The sequence below is a fragment of the Delphinus delphis genome, chromosome 2, assembly GCF_949987515.2.
Source record: "Delphinus delphis chromosome 2, mDelDel1.2, whole genome shotgun sequence".
Classification (NCBI taxonomy): domain Eukaryota; kingdom Metazoa; phylum Chordata; class Mammalia; order Artiodactyla; family Delphinidae; genus Delphinus; species Delphinus delphis.
The window spans coordinates 5,690,648-5,708,484 of record NC_082684.1 but is presented as its reverse complement, the minus strand read 5'-3'; the positions used below and the strand labels follow the sequence as shown (position 1 = coordinate 5,708,484).

At 46.5% G+C, this 17,837-nt stretch overlaps 1 protein-coding gene across 2 annotated transcripts in view; it reads left to right on the top strand.

Annotated features, from left to right (window-relative positions):
• EML1 (EMAP like 1) overlaps window positions 1-17,837 on the top strand; it is a 145,088-nt gene that overhangs the window by 106,515 nt on the left and 20,736 nt on the right. Inside the window, exons 9-17 of one of the 2 annotated variants that reach the window (XM_060003929.1) lie at window positions 1,607-1,717; window positions 2,572-2,667; window positions 4,215-4,349; window positions 5,077-5,176; window positions 6,692-6,846; window positions 9,063-9,188; window positions 9,441-9,572; window positions 12,456-12,523; window positions 15,380-15,468. In XM_060003929.1, coding sequence (XP_059859912.1) covers window positions 1,607-1,717; window positions 2,572-2,667; window positions 4,215-4,349; window positions 5,077-5,176; window positions 6,692-6,846; window positions 9,063-9,188; window positions 9,441-9,572; window positions 12,456-12,523; window positions 15,380-15,468 — 1,012 coding nt within the window. Of the gene's footprint in view, window positions 1-1,603; window positions 1,718-2,571; window positions 2,668-4,214; window positions 4,350-5,076; window positions 5,177-6,691; window positions 6,847-9,062; window positions 9,189-9,440; window positions 9,573-12,455; window positions 12,524-15,379; window positions 15,469-17,837 lie in introns of both variants that reach the window. The other variant, XM_060003930.1, reaches the window with a different exon arrangement.

The following is a 17,837-nucleotide window of genomic DNA, read 5'->3' as shown; positions in this document are numbered from 1 at the left end:
TGTCTGAGTACTTCTTAATCCCTCATTTGAATTTTTTATTGCAAATTAAAGTTCTTACACTGACTTTACAAACCCCTTGAGCTCACCTTAGTTTCAGCTAATTTTTAAATAGCATTGTTCTTGCCTAAGAATCCATTAACTCTTAAGATATTTATTTACACACGTGATGAACATTAAAATGTTAAGTACACATTTAATAAGCAAAGTTAAAATCATAATAAATAATCATTTGAATTGGGGGCACGTTGCCTCTTCAGTGAATTTCAGACACCCTCTGCCATGAATTCCCTGTAATCATGACTTCAGCCCATGGAATTTGTGTCTGGGTGTCATCTATAAGGGCTGCTGGAAGGATTTTAGCCCAAATTCTGTAAGCACTTCAGCAAGACTTCAGTTTGTATCTTAAGGAATCAGAGAAGGAGCTAGTAGAATTTGCCGAATACAACAACTCAAAACTGGCTTCCACGTACTTATTTACCACAATCTGTGGTCATTGTCATGTCTTATCCAAAACTTCTTGTAACTTTTCTGATGTCCATTTTTGTATAGCATTGTGTATCCATGCACAATGTATGATCTGAAACTAATTACATTAAGTTCTTCCATTTTTATCCTGAGTGCTACCATTTTTCAGAAAATATTTTAATAACATCAAATTTTAACTACTTATGCTATTTTCCATTAAAATCCTATACTTGAAAGGAGGTAACAGGAACAATGGAAATCAGACTACTCTTCTGTAAACACAGAGGGGACAGGGTCTTCATCTTCTTTTTTTTTTTTTTAACTGTTAAATGATCTTTAAAAGTTATTTGAAATTAGTAGTAAATCATTTGTTCCTCCCCTCTAGTGGCTTAACTGTGTATTTCAGTTTCTGGCCTTGAAATTGAATCAGAACCTTAGAGCCAGAGAAAATGTCATAGTTATCTGAACCATGCCCTTGCATTTACAAGTGGAGAAGTCTGGAGAGGCCGAGGGACTGTCTGCGGACGCCCAGCTACTTAGAGACAAGTCCAACCTAGAACCTACTTCACCCATCTACGGGGTACAATGCTAGTCCTTTTCTTGATAAACCTGCTGATTATTCTGTGATGTTTTCTCCTATTAAGGAAGAGAAAAATTAACATAGTTGAGAGGGTTTTGAACTAATCATAACAATTCTAAATTTTCGTTTGCATACAGTCAATTTCCTGTGGGGCCCAAGGACGTTAAGCTCTTAATACCATTGGTGGCAACCATCGTGGTGAATTGAACCACGCTTGATCCTCAGTAACGATACAGACTTTGCAAGGATAACCCTTAAATGAGACTCCATGTTCTTCATCATTTTTCATTTTTAAAACTCAGACGCATTCGATACGCACATGAGAATATCACTTCCTGTGGTATAGTTATCAATAACGGGCTCTCCTGAAGTTAAATTGGCCCCGAGAGCCACGACCTCTGGGAGAGATTGGGAATGTTTTATTTATATTAAAAGGCAGAGTCCTCAAATGCATCAAAAAAAATTTTTTTTTGACAGCATTAAAGTATTCTCATAATTTCAAGGTAAAGATAAACTCGTAGACGCGGCACAGTGGGTGACTCTGCCTTGTTTTCTAAGCAGCAGTTGCCCCCAAACGTGCGCATCTGGGATTCCGTGACGCTGAACACGCTGCACGTCATCGGAATCGGGTTTTTTGACCGAGCCGTCACCTGTATCGCATTCTCAAAATCCGTAAGTACGAGCCCTGTGGGTATCGCAGCCTTTGTCCACAGGGAGGAGAGACTCAGCTCGAGGTGGAAGAGGGAGGGAGTTAACAGCCCGTAACTGCGCAGGTGCGTGTACAGATTTGGACTCCGAAACCCCCCGCCTCCCAGGTCCCCTCATTCAGAGGGCGCAGGCGCCGCCTCGGTGACACACGCTCCCAATCCGACATTTCCACGGTGATGAGAAGAGGCCCTGCAGCCACACGGTCTTCAGGCTCCTGGAGCAGTCTTGCCTGCTCTGGCCTTGAATTTCCCCTGCCTGTCTGTGCGGTCCCCAGCCGGCCTGGCTCGCTGCCTGGCCATAAGCAGGGGCTGGATGGACCTCGTGGTCTCCCAGGCTTCCTCAGGATGTGCCCGTTCAACAGAGCCACGCTTTAAAGCACTTGTTCAGCCAGTTCAGAAACATACATGTGTTCACATCAGTACACCGCGCGCCTCACCCCCAGTGCCCCCTCCCCTCGTACGGCCTTGCGGTAACCTGGTCGTCGCTCAGCGCAGACCTGTGCCCTGGAGCCGCAGATGCCTTCTCCTCCAGGGCGGGGGCTCTGCAGCCCCTAGGAGGCTGGTTCTAACAGAACCAGTGGTGAAGCGCACCCCCCGACCCCTCCCTCCCGCTCCTGTCCCTTGTCACCCCACATTCCCCTGCTCCCACTGTCTGTGTGCCCAAGTCATAAGTAGGTCTCGACGGTGGTGGGTAAATATTCTTTAATGAAGATGTAGCGGACTCTTTATTAAAAATAAAATTATGTTCCTTGTTAATCACTCTCAACCTAGTTTATTCTCAAATGTAGTCTTCCTGTGAATACCTTTTTCTTTTTCCAGAATGGAGGAAGCAACCTCTGTGCCGTGGATGACTCCAATGACCACGTGCTGTCCGTGTGGGACTGGCAGAAGGAAGAGAGGCTGGCGGATGTCAAGGTCTCTCTCCAAGCCTCATGTTGGGCTATGCTGTCCTTTTCCCATGTGGAGCCTTCCTCTGCTGGCCCCTGGCCAGCTTTCTGTGTCTCGGTGGGCTGTGGGCTCCATCCCCACCACAGCCCCTAGGCAGGACCCCTTCACCGAGAAGCCCTTGGGCCCCCACCCCTCCCCCCATTCCCAAGGCCTGGTAGGGTTTCTTCTTCTCATCACAGCGTCTATAAGGGTTTTCCTTCCTCATTTTACAGTCACCACCCTTTTAATTCGCTCCGTCGCTCATTTGCTCGCGTTCTCTCCGTCATCCACAAATGCCGAGTGTCCCCTGTGCACACGCGTGTCGAGGAGACACCGGCGTGTTGGTGACAAGTGAGATGTGCCTGCTGCCCAGTGGGAGGGCCAGGCAGGGAGCAGGGGCACGAGGAGGGCGGTACAGCCAGCACGGGGCTTGTCCCGAGCTGAGTGGACTCCGGAATGGGGTCCTCCCAGCGGTGCTCTTCCTGCAGTGGGACCCACTGGACTTTCCTTATGTCAGTGTACCTTCCTTGAGCTTTCTTATGCTTTCCTCCTGTTAAAACCATGATTGGATCTATTTTTATAGAACTGACTTCAGATTTCTCACCCTGGCATCCATTAACCGTAGATCACCTGACTTAACCTAAGATTTGCATCACCACTGGACCTCCTGACTTACCTAAGATTAGCATCACCATTGGATCACTTTACCTACCTAACATTCGGAGCACCATTGGATCACCCCACTTACATAACTTTCTCCCTTGTTTGTGTGTGGGATGCAGACCCTGTCTTCTAATAAGGCATTAAATAACTATTTTTATGCTGTAGCTATGCCTTCTAATAGTCTGCTCAAGTATTTAAGTCCTTGCCATGTCGCTGGGTTGGAAGCAGTCAGCGCAAGTTACTGTCCGGGTTTAAGAATGTATAACTGAATTATCAAGCACAGAGAGCCATCAGGGTCCGATTCATGGGACCAGGGTGCAAGTCGTGGAAATCAAGATAGCAGGGTGAGGGTGCTGAAGTGGTACCCAAAGAGCCAGATCCCCTACTGGATTCCAGGCTTGGTCGGCAAACCACCGGCAGAGTCCTGGGCATCCGTATCAGGAGGGACTCCCCAGACAAGCAGGGCAGCCAAAGTGGGCCAGGAGCGATGGAGCCGAATATGATCCAGACGCCGGGGCCCTTCCAATCACTCGATGGCGATGAACCTGCAATTCTTAGTTCCCCGGCCGCCCCTTCAGCCAGAGCTCACTGTGTGCCTGCTGTGTCCCAGTTCCTGTGAGTCCCCATACGGAAGGATGACCTCGTGGCCCCATCCTCAGGGCTCAGTGCAGTGGGGGAGACAGACGAGGAGGAGAGGGGTCGGCACGCACAGACACAAGTTCAGTGATTCCAAAAGACGAATTCGGTGGGAGAAAATACCAAGAGGCCTAGTGCTTACCTTGATGAATTATTTATTTGTGGTTCAGATTGTATTTATTTTCTTAAGTGTCTTCAGAGACTTGAGACATTTGATTCTCCTGTTTTGCACCAAGTGTTCTAATGAAGCTGTATTCGCTGCGGATTTCCACCCCACGGACACGAATATAATTGTTACCTGTGGAAAGTCCCATCTCTACTTTTGGACACTAGAAGGAAGCTCCCTTATTAAGAAGCAAGGATTATTCGAGGTAAAGTGAAATTGCATCTGTCGTTTTATTTTTCACCGATGGTACTTGCGGTCACCTAGCTTTTAAGGAAGCTTCGAGGCATCCCAGTGCTAGAATTTGTTTTAATGGGCAAATGCGGGGGTGTCGTGATAAAGACTGTTCCTGGAGATCCCTGGCAGAGTTGGGGAGCCCCTCGTGTCTCATGGATAACACTGGTGATGCTGAGAAGGAAGGATCAACACAGGCAGAAGCACCAGGAAAGGACGCCCAGGGGCTGGGCCCTCGCCGAGGCCTGCTGGCTGCAAAGAGCGAGGAAGAAGGCGCCCAGGAGACCCCAGTGGGACTCTGCAGAGAGCGATGGGCAGTCTCTGTGCCATTTAGTCCAGCATCTGCGGGCCTTGCGAGAGTGCTGGGAGGGCACCTGCTGCCCTGTGGGCCCAGAGGCTGAGTCAGAGGATGCCAGGCCCATCCTTCAGGCCGTAGTCACGGCAACACGGCCCCTTAGCCTCTCCAACACCCTCCTCTGCTCGAACTGCCTTCAACCTGATAAGTAGCAGAAATCTCTTTACTTTAGACCAGATAATCTCAGGGCATAAGTTACGTAATGGTGGATAAGAATGAAAGGTACACAGTGTGGTAGCAGAAGCTGACACTATCCAGCTTGGGGTGACTGTGCTTCTAGATGGTATTAATACAAACAAAAGGATGTCTTGATTGTATATACGTATTCTTTTAAAATATTCTGCAGAAGCAAGAAAAGCCAAAGTTTGTCCTCTGTGTGACATTTTCTGAAAATGGTGACACCATCACCGGAGATTCAAGTGGCAACATCCTGGTATGGGGAAAAGGTAACACGTGATTCCTCCCAAAGCAGACATTTCTGGGTGATGTTATAAATATGAAGCCAAACGTGGCTCCCGTAAGAATTGTCTGTTAATATCATTTCCGGGTTTACTATTCGATTCCAAGGTACATAGGTACATACATGCATGTGTGCGGGTGTAACTTGGAACCAAAACACTGGGACTGAGGAAAATGAGACTAGTAAGCTGTGGACTTCTGTCGCTCTAAAAGGCTCTTTAAGCCCAAGACATTATAATGGAGCTAACAGCTTATTTAGGAGATCTGATAACAACTTATAATGGTGAAATCATCAAAGACTGTTTATTTAGCTCTACAGTATTTAACTTCTCTGGTCCACATAGTGCTTGGCAGACGCTGACTGAGTGCTGTCTGAGGCAGCATGCTAGGTGCTGAGCAAACGTGAGTCAGATGGGCATCCCCGCCGTCAGTGGGCAAACAGTGTGGTGAGGAGGTCTCCTTACTCAGAAACATTTATTTGGTCAAGTTCAATGAGCATTTATTTACTGACTTTAAATTATTTCTTTATTTCTTTACTTATTATTTATTTTGGCTGCACTGGGTCTTAGATGCGGCATGCGGACTTCTTAGTTGCGGCATGCAGGATCTAGTTCCCCGACCAGGGATCAAACCCGGGCCCCCTGCATTGGGAGCTCGGCGTCTTAACCCACTGGACCGCCAGGGAAGTTCTTCAGTGAGCACTTATGAGTGCTTGCCATGTGCCAGGAAAAATGCACTATCCCTGTCCTCAAGGATCTTAGTATTTGAGTGGGGGGTGAAGGTGAAAACAGACCCATCAGTGTAATTTCAGATTAATATGGTGACCTTTGTAGTATCCTGCTACTCTGGGTGCCGTGGACTGTATGTATACATCAGTTCATTCCACCCTTAGAACAATCCCGTGGGATAAGCAGTAGCCCCATTACACCAAGGGGGAAACTGAGACAGAGCAGTTAAGTCACTTGTCCAGAGACACACAGCTCATTTCTCAGCCACATGTAGTCTGGCTGTACTCTTCACACACTATGCTTCGTGTTAGCATGTTTTCCTTAATTATTTTTTTCTTAGTTTATTTTATTGAAGTATAGTTGATTTACAACGTGTTAATTTCTGCTGTACGGCAAGGAGATTCAGTTATACATATATATCCTTTTTCATATTCTTTTCCATTATGGTTTATCACAGGATATTGAATATAGTTCCCTGTGCTATGCAGTAGGACCTTGTTGTTTACCCATACTGTATATAATAGTTTGTATCTGCTCTTCCCAAACTCCCAGTCTGTCCCTCCCCCCAACCCCCTCCCCCTGTTTTCCTTAATTATAAAGTAATTCAGTTCATGCTTGTCTGGTGCTCTGGGAACTTCTAGAAAGTGGATCCTTGATAGAGTCACACTGCAATGATGTTCTAACCGACAGTATCGCATTTTAAAACAAAAATGAAATGAGATGGGCAGAGGTGAGCCTTTGACGATGTCCTCAGCTTGGTCTTGCTGTGTTTAGGTACGAATCGAATAAGCTACGCAGTTCAAGGGGCCCACGAGGGCGGTATTTTTGCACTTTGTATGTTGAGGGACGGCACGCTGGTGTCGGGAGGAGGGAAGGACCGGAAGCTCATTTCTTGGGATGGAAACTACCAGAAACTTCATAAAACCGAGGTAAGACGGCAAGTCATGCTATTGACATTCGTTTTGAACGTTAAACTGTTATACTGACCAGTTTCCTTGTTTGAAATCTTCAGCTTACCGTTTTGAGAATTGTTTAGATAAAATTTTCCTAAATGGGGTAGTATTTTACCAAAATCACGAAGGCAGTTTAAGTACTAAAAGGAAATTAGGTTTATAAAATGTGAGGTGGTCGCGTTTCACATCTAGAATATTTTTATCAAAGACCCAATCTCACTTTTCCAAGGGAACATTTATCCACATTTTGATTCATCGTTAAAACGTTTCTTCTCTTTTCACTTTAATTTCCATCGTGTTACTTTGGAGACATTTTCACTTTGAACTAGTGTTCACTGAGTATTTACATTGTGCGTGGCTGAGTGCCAACACCATCTCTAGAGCTCTGACCCCTTTTGGCATCTCCTTCGCCTCTTTATTACCTGGTTAGCAGACCTGGACTCCAACAGGAGCCGGAGGCAAGAAATTCAATATCCCTTCTACACACTCACTGAATTTTCACTCCCCCAGGCCCTGGGAAATTATGAGCAGACAGATATCAAGGTCGGCATCAATCCGAAGGTTGAGTTTCTTCCTCTCTAGCATAGCATGGACACCTTGTAGAACTTTTCCAACTTCTAAGTCAGATGCACACAGCACAGTTACATCAGAGAGCAGCGTGGCATGGTGCTCTGACAGTATGAGAATTTGGTTTTGTTGATTCCTGCTCTTCATAAAGGAAGGCCTGGGCTTCCCTGGTGGCGCAGTGGTTGAGTGTCCGCCTGCCGATGCAGGGGACACCGGTTCGTGCCCTGGTCCGGGAAGATCCCACATGCCGCAGAGCGGCTGGGCCCGTGAGCCGTGGCCACTGAGCCTGCGTGTCCGGAGCCTGTGCTCCGCAACGGGAGAGGCCACAACAGTGAGAGGCCCGCGTACCGCAAAAAAAAAAAAAGGAAAGCCTTCATCTGAGTTTTGGAAATCACCTTCCTTTCATGGAGACTTTAATTGCGGTAGCATTTTTTTATAATAAGATTTGACCAGCATTTGATGAACCAAGTTACATTATAATCATAACAAATACTCCAAAGTCTCACCTAGTTTTATAGAAGATACTCATCGTTTTTAAGTATCTGTAAGTCCTCTTCATTAGCGTGGATTGTTACCCACTTTCCTCCAGTCTGTGCTAACAGAGCGCGCTGGAAGTAGACAGTTTGTATGAGGACAGGCTGCGCCTCACCGTCCCAGAACCGCAGTGCCTGGAGTCCACCTCAGGCTTTCACTGCGATTTTCTGTTCTTTGTATAAAGTGCAAGCACCTCTGTTTATTTTATCATAGCAAATCGTTCTTGGCTGGTGTGTTTTGAAATTATTTTTATTAACACTTAGATAATCATATATGTTTGCCAACATGAGAAGTGGATTTCAAAACTAAATGAAGTCGCCAAAGAATTTAACCTTTTAAGTTATAAAAAATGTTTAGGAACTCTTATTACAGCAGATCACATATTCTTTACTTTCCACATTTTACCTGGTTCTGCTATCAGAAGTCATAACAGGAGTAAACTACTCAGTTGTATTTCTTGTTTTCATATTTTGTCAAGACAAAAATGTTTTATTCTTTGTTTTTTAAACAACCTTACTGGGCTTCCCTGGTGGCGCAGTGGTTAAGAATCCGCCTGCCAGTGCAGGGGACGTGGGTTCGAGCCCTGGTCCGGGAAGATCCCACATGCCGCAGAGCAACTAAGCCCGTGCACCACAACTACTGAGCCTGCGCTCTAGAGCCCATGAGCCACAACTGCTGAGCCCGTGAGCCACAACTAGTGAAGCCCGCACACCTAGAGCCCGTGCTCCACAGCAAGAGAAGCCACTTCAATGAGAAGGCCGCGCACTGCAACGAAGAGTAGCCCTCGCTCACCTCAACTAGAGAAAGCCCGCGCGCAGCAATGAAGACCCAAGGCAACCAAAACTAAATAAATAAATAAATGTATAAAAAAGAAAAAAAAAACCTTACTATTGCTGATTTTTTTTAGGTATATTAAATGTTTGGAGTTTAAATGTAAGATTTGGGATCATTCACTCAAGTACTTTCTCTCTCTCCATAGCACATGCATGTGTGTATGTCATTGTGATAGGAGCTGTCATCATGATAAGTAAACAAGTATTTTGAATGATGGAGCTAAGCATTTAATGACATTTGAAATCTTTTCCATGCAGATTCCAGAACAGTTTGGTCCCATACGGACAGTGGCTGAGGGGAAGGGCGATGTGATCTTGATAGGCACCACCAGAAACTTTGTCCTACAGGGCACACTGTCCGGAGACTTCACGCCCATCACTCAGGTACGCGCCAGCTCAGCCAGCCCACCAAACACGTTCATTCTGTGCAATAGTAGAACATAAGACAGAGTTACAAAGAGGAGATTTTTCCTGTGTTTTATACTAACATCACCTTCCTCGGCTTCAGTCAGTGAGGAAGAAAAACAGATGGGAGAAATTCCAGAGTGTGCAGTAAGCCATGGTTCATGGTCCTGCAGGGCTCCTGGGTGTTGGCTGTAATATTTCAGAGCTTCTGTTTGTCTCGGTTCTTTGTAGGGTCACACTGATGAGCTCTGGGGACTGGCCGTCCACGCCTCAAAACCTCAGTTCTTGACCTGTGGGCATGACAGGCACGCCACCCTGTGGGACGCTGTTGGTCACCGGCCTGTCTGGAACAAAATAATAGAGGTAGACATGCATGTTATATTCCACCTTTCTTATAAAAATTCATCTGGAACGTGTTGATTTTTCTTTTTGCATGAGATTAATAGTGATATAAATTCGTCCCAAAGCAAATGTCACTTACTTTATCTCCTTCAAATTGCACTGCTTTAAACATTGCCTCAAGTGGTCTCATCCGTGTAGTTTGGAAGTTTGCTGTTGCATTTTTGGACAGCAAGTGAGCCTTTCCGAGTTGGTTGCTGGGTTTCCCAAGTGCAATCTCTTCTGGCTTAAAGGCTGAAAAACCCTCGTTATGAGCCTGCATTCTATTTACAGAGTACCTTTTGAATGAGGATTTATTAACTATTCTTACAGCGTACAGTTTAATTTATCTCTGCGCTTTGAGTCTGATGGTAAAGTTTAAAGTCAGCATGTCTGTGACCTTTGCAAACGGAACTCCAGTTGTACATCAGAGTGCTGAAGTATCCTTTCCCTACGTACCACACAGCAGTGTCCGCACTTACCGAGCACTGTTTGCATACCCAGCATTGTACACGTATTATCCTTAATCCTTGCAGCAGCCTTGCAGGTTGAAGTTTTTTACCCTGATTTTATTGATTAGGAAGTTGAAGCTTAGGTAAGTCAATAGCTCACCAAGGTCCCTGAATCCATGATGGAGCCAGTGTTCACCCCCAGCTCAGTCTGACTCCCAAAGTCAGGGTCTCCTGCCACAGCCTACTGTAGTGCGTGAAATACACCTCCCATCTTACTTATGCCCTTAATGACACATCCAGCCCCAGGCAAGGGGTTGCCCCTCTGTAGACCCCACACGTCCTCCTTTCGGCCCCCGCAGAGTTGCCAGCATTTCCTGATGTGCTGGGTCCGTGTTTTGGTCCTCCTGCCCTTCGCTTATTTTAATAAATAAATTTATTTATTTATTTAATTTTGGCTGCGTTGGGTCTTCGTTGCTGCACGCTGGCTTTCTCTAGTTGCGGCGAGCGGAGGCTACTCTTCGTTGCGGTGCATGGGTTTCTCATTGCGGTGGCTTCTCTTGTTGCGGAGCACGGGCTCTAGGCGCACGGGCTTCAGTAGTTGTGGCACACGGGCTCAGTAGTTGTGGCTCGCAGGCTCAGTAGTTGTGGCACACGGGCTTAGTTGTTCTGTGACATGTGGGATCTTCCCGGACCAGGGCTCGAACCCATGTCCCCTGCATTGGCAGGCGGATTCTTAACCACTGCACCACCAGGGAAGCCCCTGCCCTTTGCTTTTGGAGAAGGTCTGTAAGAGACTGGAGCTGGCTGGTCACTGGGGGAGCTGATCACTGAGATGACAGGCCTGGGGGTGACACCGCCACCAGAGGGCAGAGCGGGAGTGGCCCAGGTGGCAGGGCATAGCTACAGGAAGTGGCGTCCCATGTCGTGACCGTCCCCTGGTGGGGGCTTGGAGGATCAGATGGAATGGCGAATACATGAAGGGCTGGTGCAGAGCTGACAGCCACTGATGCAGCAGGGACAGTGATGGTCCAGGAGAGCAGCCTTCCCTGTGGCCTCAGTCTACATGGCACTCTGGCCAAAAGCAATGCCAGTTACTCCATCACCAGCCTGGCATCAGGGCACAGGCGCCAAACTGGAGCCCAGAAAGAGCTGCAGTTCCGTAGCTTCTTTACCCACTGGCCACTAGACAGAAACACTCAAGTGTCTTCATCTCAAAAATGGTATGAGCCTCAAATCAACTAGGCAGTAAAGCTTCAAGTGCACATGATTTCTCTCTGTGTGTCAGTGGAGGCCCTGAGCTTAATCACAGCTCCCGCTTTGGAAAAGCAACGCAGTAACGTCATCAGTCCCTGGAGAGTTTCTCTCTGGTCTCTCTCTTTTTTTTTCGGGTTCTCCAGTGGTACCTCAGTGCCTCCTTCCATTTCCATTTCCAGTACTCCTACTTTCTTGGTCTTCCTGTGACTAATCTCTTCTCACTTCAGTTCGTCCTGAGCACTCCTACCAAGTGATCTAAGACATAGATTTGATCACGTCATTCTTGTTAGTGAAAGGAAACAGTTATTCTCACTGTGTTTTTCCTGATGATCACAGCCCTTGACGTGGCAGTGCAGCCCACATTACTAGCATCCTCCGTAGCATTCTCCGCTTTCCCGGTCCCCACCCTGTAAACCTACTGACTCTACCTGCCATTCCTCAAACATGCCCCAAACTGTGTTGCTTCTACCTCCTTGACCATATTTTTGTCCCCTTAACACTCGATCCAAAAAAAATATTGGTGTGTCCATGTCTGCCTTCACCTATACCGGAAGGCCTGGGTCAAAGGCTTCCAGCACCAGCATGCCTCGGCCCAGCTTCCCCGTCTGACTTCACCTAATGCTCCGTCTCCAGCTCCTTTTACCTCTCTCATCAGTCTCGTTTCACCTTGTTAGGAACAAACACGTACGTGTCCCACTAGAGCCAAACCTGGAACGTGCCCTGCTCATCTTGAGATCCGTCTAGGGCTACCGTGGTGTCTTGCACCCAGTGGGGGGCGTTTACCCAGTATCGACCTGATGGCATTGGGTGCAGGGGTCATAATTCCAGACGGATGGAGCACAAGCTTCCCACTCAGCATGGGGGTCAACTGAAGGAACTTCCAAGACCTGGAGGAGGAGCGTGTCTTTGTTGATCTGTCATCTGATTACTGTAGCTGTGAAAGGATATAAGACAGAAAGAGAAAAATTATAAGAGGATAAAAATTTAGTATTATTGAGACATGACCTTCATTAAAGTAGGAAAATGTTTTCCTCTCTGGAGAGAAAAGCGATTTTTTAAATGGGGCCACGTAGCCCTAAGGGATTACAGCTGTGCTTGTGTGTGTTTTATGTGATCGCACTGTGTCTGGCCATCAATTTACACTTCCTTTACAATGTTTTAGGATCCAGCTCAGTCTTCTGGTTTTCATCCTTCAGGGTCTGTGGTTGCAGTCGGAACACTGACTGGGAGGTAAGTGCATGTCAGCATGGCTTGTGCTTTCAAAGTTCATGGGAAAGAGGCTTGTTGTCTGTGTTTCCCCGGCGACAGGCACAGGGTAGCTCTTGGCTGCCTCTCTGAGCTCCTAATGACTTGCCGGGAGTTAAGTCCGAACTCGAAAGTGAAACCTGAGGCAGTGGCCCTTCACGTTTTGGACTTTGGGAAAAGCCGAGGGAAGCTGTGGACCCCTCTCCCAGAAGAGGCCCCAGCTCCACACACACAGGATTGTGGGGCTTCTCAACTTTGGAATGGGGCAACACAGCATTTCAAAGCACTGCGAATTTTAAATGCTTTTTCTTGCTGCCCTGTCAGACTTAGAGAAACTGCCCAGCTCCTGAGCCTCATGTTGGATTCAGCCAACACTTATTTGCCAAAGCGCCTCTGATATGCGAGGCACTAGCTCTGCGCTTGAATCCCAGCTTCGCCACTTAGCCGCAGTGTGTCTCTGAGCCAGTTACATGATCTCTCTGAGTTTGTTTCTTCCTCTGTAAATTGTGACGATGTATCTGCCTGGCCGTACGCTGATGACTGAGGGAGACAATGGATGAAGCAGCTCCTGGGGTCGCCTGGCAGGCGATTTCGGTGGTTATTATTATATCATTGTTTCATAAGATTCGATTATACTTTTATATTGTTTGTCATAGTATCTACACGTATTATAGCTTAATTCATATACCATTGGTGATCCCCTCCTCTCTAAAGAGCGTACCACTTACGGAGAGGGAAGTGGGGAGGGGCAGCACAGGGGTAGGGGAGTAAGAGGTGCAGACTATTAGGTATACAGTAAGCTACAAGGATGTATTGTACACCATGGGGAGTAGAGCCAATATTTTATAATAACTATAAGTGGAGTGTAAGCTTTAAAAATTGTGAATCACTACATTGTACGCTTGTAACTTATAAAATATTGTACAGCAACTGTGCTTCAAAAAAAAGAATACCACTTAGATTCTGTTGCTAGGAACTTAGAGTATGTATAAAGAAAGAGTAACCATTTGTAAGTCATAGGTGGCAACATCTTAAGAGTTGGGCACCTTGTATCCAACAGAATCCTTCGTGAAAATGTTTGCGCACACACACACACACACACACACACACACACACACTCACACACACTCCTTTGACCTCTCTTAGAGACATATGAAGCTTCCAACTCAGCAGGCTCTGAAGAACGGCTGCCAGCCAGTTACTGCCGTCAGCTACGTGCTGAGTCTGTGTGGCAGGACAGGGTATGGGACAGTGCCAGCTGCTCAGAATCACAGACAGTGCCCTGTAGGAGGAAGAGAGATGGAACATGCAACTTAATCCTTCCCCTCTGTTTATGCCTCCCCCACCCCTGGTCCTGGTACCAGGCTTAGCTCTCGATGGGGCAGTTTAACACGATGTTTCAAAGGCACAGCCCAGACAGCCTGGTCTCTCTGCTTCTTCTATTCTGACCTCTGTTAAAGTTAAATAGCACAGGGACTTCCCTGGTGGTGCAGTGGTTAAGAATCTGCCTGCCGATGCAGGGGACACGGGTTCGAGCCCTGGTCCGGGAAGATCCCACGTGCGGCGGAGCAACTAAGCCCATGCGCCACAACTACTGAGCCTGCACTCTAGAGCCCGTGAGCCACAACTACTGAGCCCACGCGCCACAACTACTGAAGCCCGCACGCCTAGAGCCTGTGCTCTGCAACAAGAGAAGCCGCCGCAATGAGAAGCCTGCGCGCTGCAATGAAGAGTAGCCCCCGCTCGCCGCAACTAGAGAAAGCCCACATGCAGCAACGAAGACCCAAGGCAGCCAAAAATAAATTAATTAAATTTATATTTTTTAAAAAAAGTTAAATAGCACACATTAAAGGTAAATGGTTGTTAGAGATGCAAGGAAGCAAAGCTGAGACGCCAAATCCAGATGTCGGGGGTCAGCCGGTCCCCTTGAGTGGTGCCGACTAGGGCCCTGAGTGGATGGTGACTCTGGCTCGAGGGACTCGCTGATGGATGTGTGTCATCAAGGTTTGAAACGGCAGCAGCAGGGAGTCCACATTCCTTTTCATCCCTGAAAACACTGGGGTCCCACTCACTGCCACTACTTGAGAACACGTGGGCAGGAGAGTTCAATCTTCCCGCCATGTAACAAACATTGACCGAGTACCGTGTCCTGATTAGAGGATTCGGAGCACTTCCGTGTCCATTATAATTTGACCGATTGGACGCTGGGCCTGCAAAGTCATTCTGGGCCTTTATTCCCATTTTACAGTTGGGGAAACTGAGCCCAGAGAGGCTAAATTCAAAGGCCAGTCCTCTACTCGCCCTTCTGCCATTCTCTGGGTCATTTCTTTCACCCAGCTGGTTGCACACCCGCATCACAGAAGGTCAGGTGCTGGCCCAGCTCTGCTTGCAGCAGCCCTGGAGGTTGTCCCGGCCCCATCCTCCTGTACCCATCCTGCCTTGCCCTGGGCCAGATCTCTGGGTGAGTGTGTGCAGTGGCCCCTTTGCTGCTTCCTCTGGCCACAGGCTGGGGGTAGGTGTTGGTTCATCTTCCCTGCCCAGGGCTTTCTCTCCTTTAATGTGTAAGTGACAAAACTCAAACACCAGGGAACCCTGCCATAGCATCAGTAACTGAATCATTTCCCATAGTACCCAGTTTGCTGCTCCTATCTTTAGGAACTGCTCATATGCAGGAAATTTTCTTTAAATGAAAGCTGGGAATAAGAATTCTTATTAAGCAAATACAGAGCATTTTTAAGCTCTTAGGTTAATTTTTTTTAATAGCCTTGCTGTGACTGTAGTAGTCTTACTTCATTTTCTCGCTAAACAATTGATTTGTACTTTTCCCCATGTTTACAACAGGTGGTTCGTGTTTGACACAGAAACGAAAGACTTGGTCACCGTCCACACGGATGGAAATGAACAGCTGTCTGTAATGCGTTACTCACCAGGTTAGAATACGGTCCATTCCCTCTGACAGATTGATGAAGTTCTCTGTAGATGTCTGTAAAGAAAAAACATTCACAGGCCCCCTCAAGAGCGAAATTTAAACTATATCTGCACATAATGTGGCACTTGGGCGTTCTCAACCTCCCTTCTTTGGGTCACTATGCTTGTGTGGGTTTTTTTGTTTGTTTCAGCATGTCAAAAAGCACCTTTATTATATTTATAATAGCCTCTCATGCACTCATGCTTTCTTGCCAGGTGCCTTTGGAGCAGTTTACTTGTGTGTTTTTAACTTTTTATTACGGAAAATTTCAAACAGGGACAAAATTGCACAGAATAGCATAATGAACCCCCAACGTACCCATCACCCAGCTTCAATAATTATCAACTCTTAGCCGTTTTGTTCACCCGTAGCCCCACCCACTGCCCCCTCCCATGTTGTTTCTGAAGCCGCTCCCAGACGTCTTATCCTTTCATCTGTTAATGTTAATAACTAGAGAGATCTAAAGAATATGAGGACCCTTTTTAAACAGCTTTATTGAGGTATAATTTACATACAATATTTTACTCTTCATGAAATGTACAATTCAGTGATTCTTAGTAAATTTGTAGAGTTGTGCGACCATCACCACCAGCCAGTTTTGGAACCTTCCCATCACCCCCAGAAGTTCCCTCCCTGCCTGTTAGTAATTAATCTCTACTCCCACCCCCAGCCCTAGGCAACATAAGTGGCCTTTTCTGAACATCTCATGTCAATGGAGTCGTTCAACACGTCACCTGTTGCATCTGACTTCTTTTAGTTAAAATAATGTTTGTGAGGTTATTCATGTTATTGTGTGTGTATCAGTAGTTTATTCCTTTTTAACTGCTAGATAGTATCCCATTTTACGGATATGTCATGTCTGGTTCATCCATTCATCAGGGGATATTTGGATCGTTTCTGTGTTTTGGCTATTATGAATAATGCTGCTAGGAACATTGATCATATGTCCATTTTGGTTGGTTTCTTTTTTTTTTTTGGCCACGCCTCATGGCTTGCGGGATCTTAGTTCCCTGATCAGCGATCGAACTCACACCCTCAGCAGTGAAAGCTCGGAGTTCTAACTACTGGACTGCCAGGGAAGTCCCCATATGCACATTTTGTACTCATAAGTCTCTTTTACTCCATAGGCGCTCTCTCTCTCTCTCTCTCTCTCTCTCTCTCTCTCCGCCTCTCTCTCTTTCCCTCCACACACACACAGGCAAACACACGCCACCCTCGCTTGCAGTTCATTTGTTGAACAAGCTGCTTCATTTTTCCCAGAGCATTTTCCACACTCTGGGTTTTTGTGAGTGCATCTCTGTGGTGTTGCTTAACACGTCCCTCTGTCCCCCATATTTCCTGTAATGTAATTTGGGATCTAGATCCGCTTCCGCCTCTGTGTGTATTGGTCTCCTCTTCCTACAAGAGACACATGAGGTCTGCTTGTCTCACTGTCTATGCCATTAGAGCCGTCACTGCCCAACACTTAGATCCGTACGGGGACTGGTTTTTCTATTTTAGCCTTTCTTCATTTATCAGATATAGTACTTCTATAAAGAGAAACTTCCCTTCATCTACTTTTTGTTACCCAAATAGTATACTGTTTTGTTACCCAGTCATATGGTAGAGTTAACCAAGATAAATGCTTAGCTGCTTTCCCTTTATTTACCAGTTTCCAAGATAGTGAGTTTGTTCTCTGCTCCCTTTAACAATGATCGGTTGCTGGTGGTGGTGTTTTTGGTGCCGTTATGAATTTAAGTGTATTTGGTATGTTTCAGTCTGGGATAGTTATGGTACGTGGAACCATTTATCCATTATTGGCCACTTCAGTTTGGCTCCTGAGTCCTTTTGACAGCTTGGGTTCCTGGGATGCTCGTGGCTACTGGGTAGGTCATCGTTTCTAAGCCTCGTCATTTACGCTTTTGGTTTAAGAAGCACTCCTTCTCCGTGATATGTAGGACCTTCAGCTATGTGAACACTCTTGGAAATAGCAGTTTTAGTCCTTGGAAATACTTGGCCACGACTGAATTGCCGTCACTCTGTAGGAGTCTTCCATTTTATAAGCTGATAGACGGTCGTACCTATCTCATGGTGGGGCTGTGTTCTTGTTCTCTAGAGGTAACCTCATAGAAAGAATACCCTTTTTAGACCCTTGCACCCAAAGACTTATAACTTCTTATCCTAAACAGACAACTGCACAGCCACCTTGGGAACCTTTTCTCCATGTTGAGAAGTACCTTACTTCACTCGACATTTTAAGTGTCATATTTTGTTCTGTTCATCCCAGGCAATATTTTGCATATCCTCCTATGTGCTTCTCGTCATTTTCTTAGTTACTTTGAACCTCTGCTG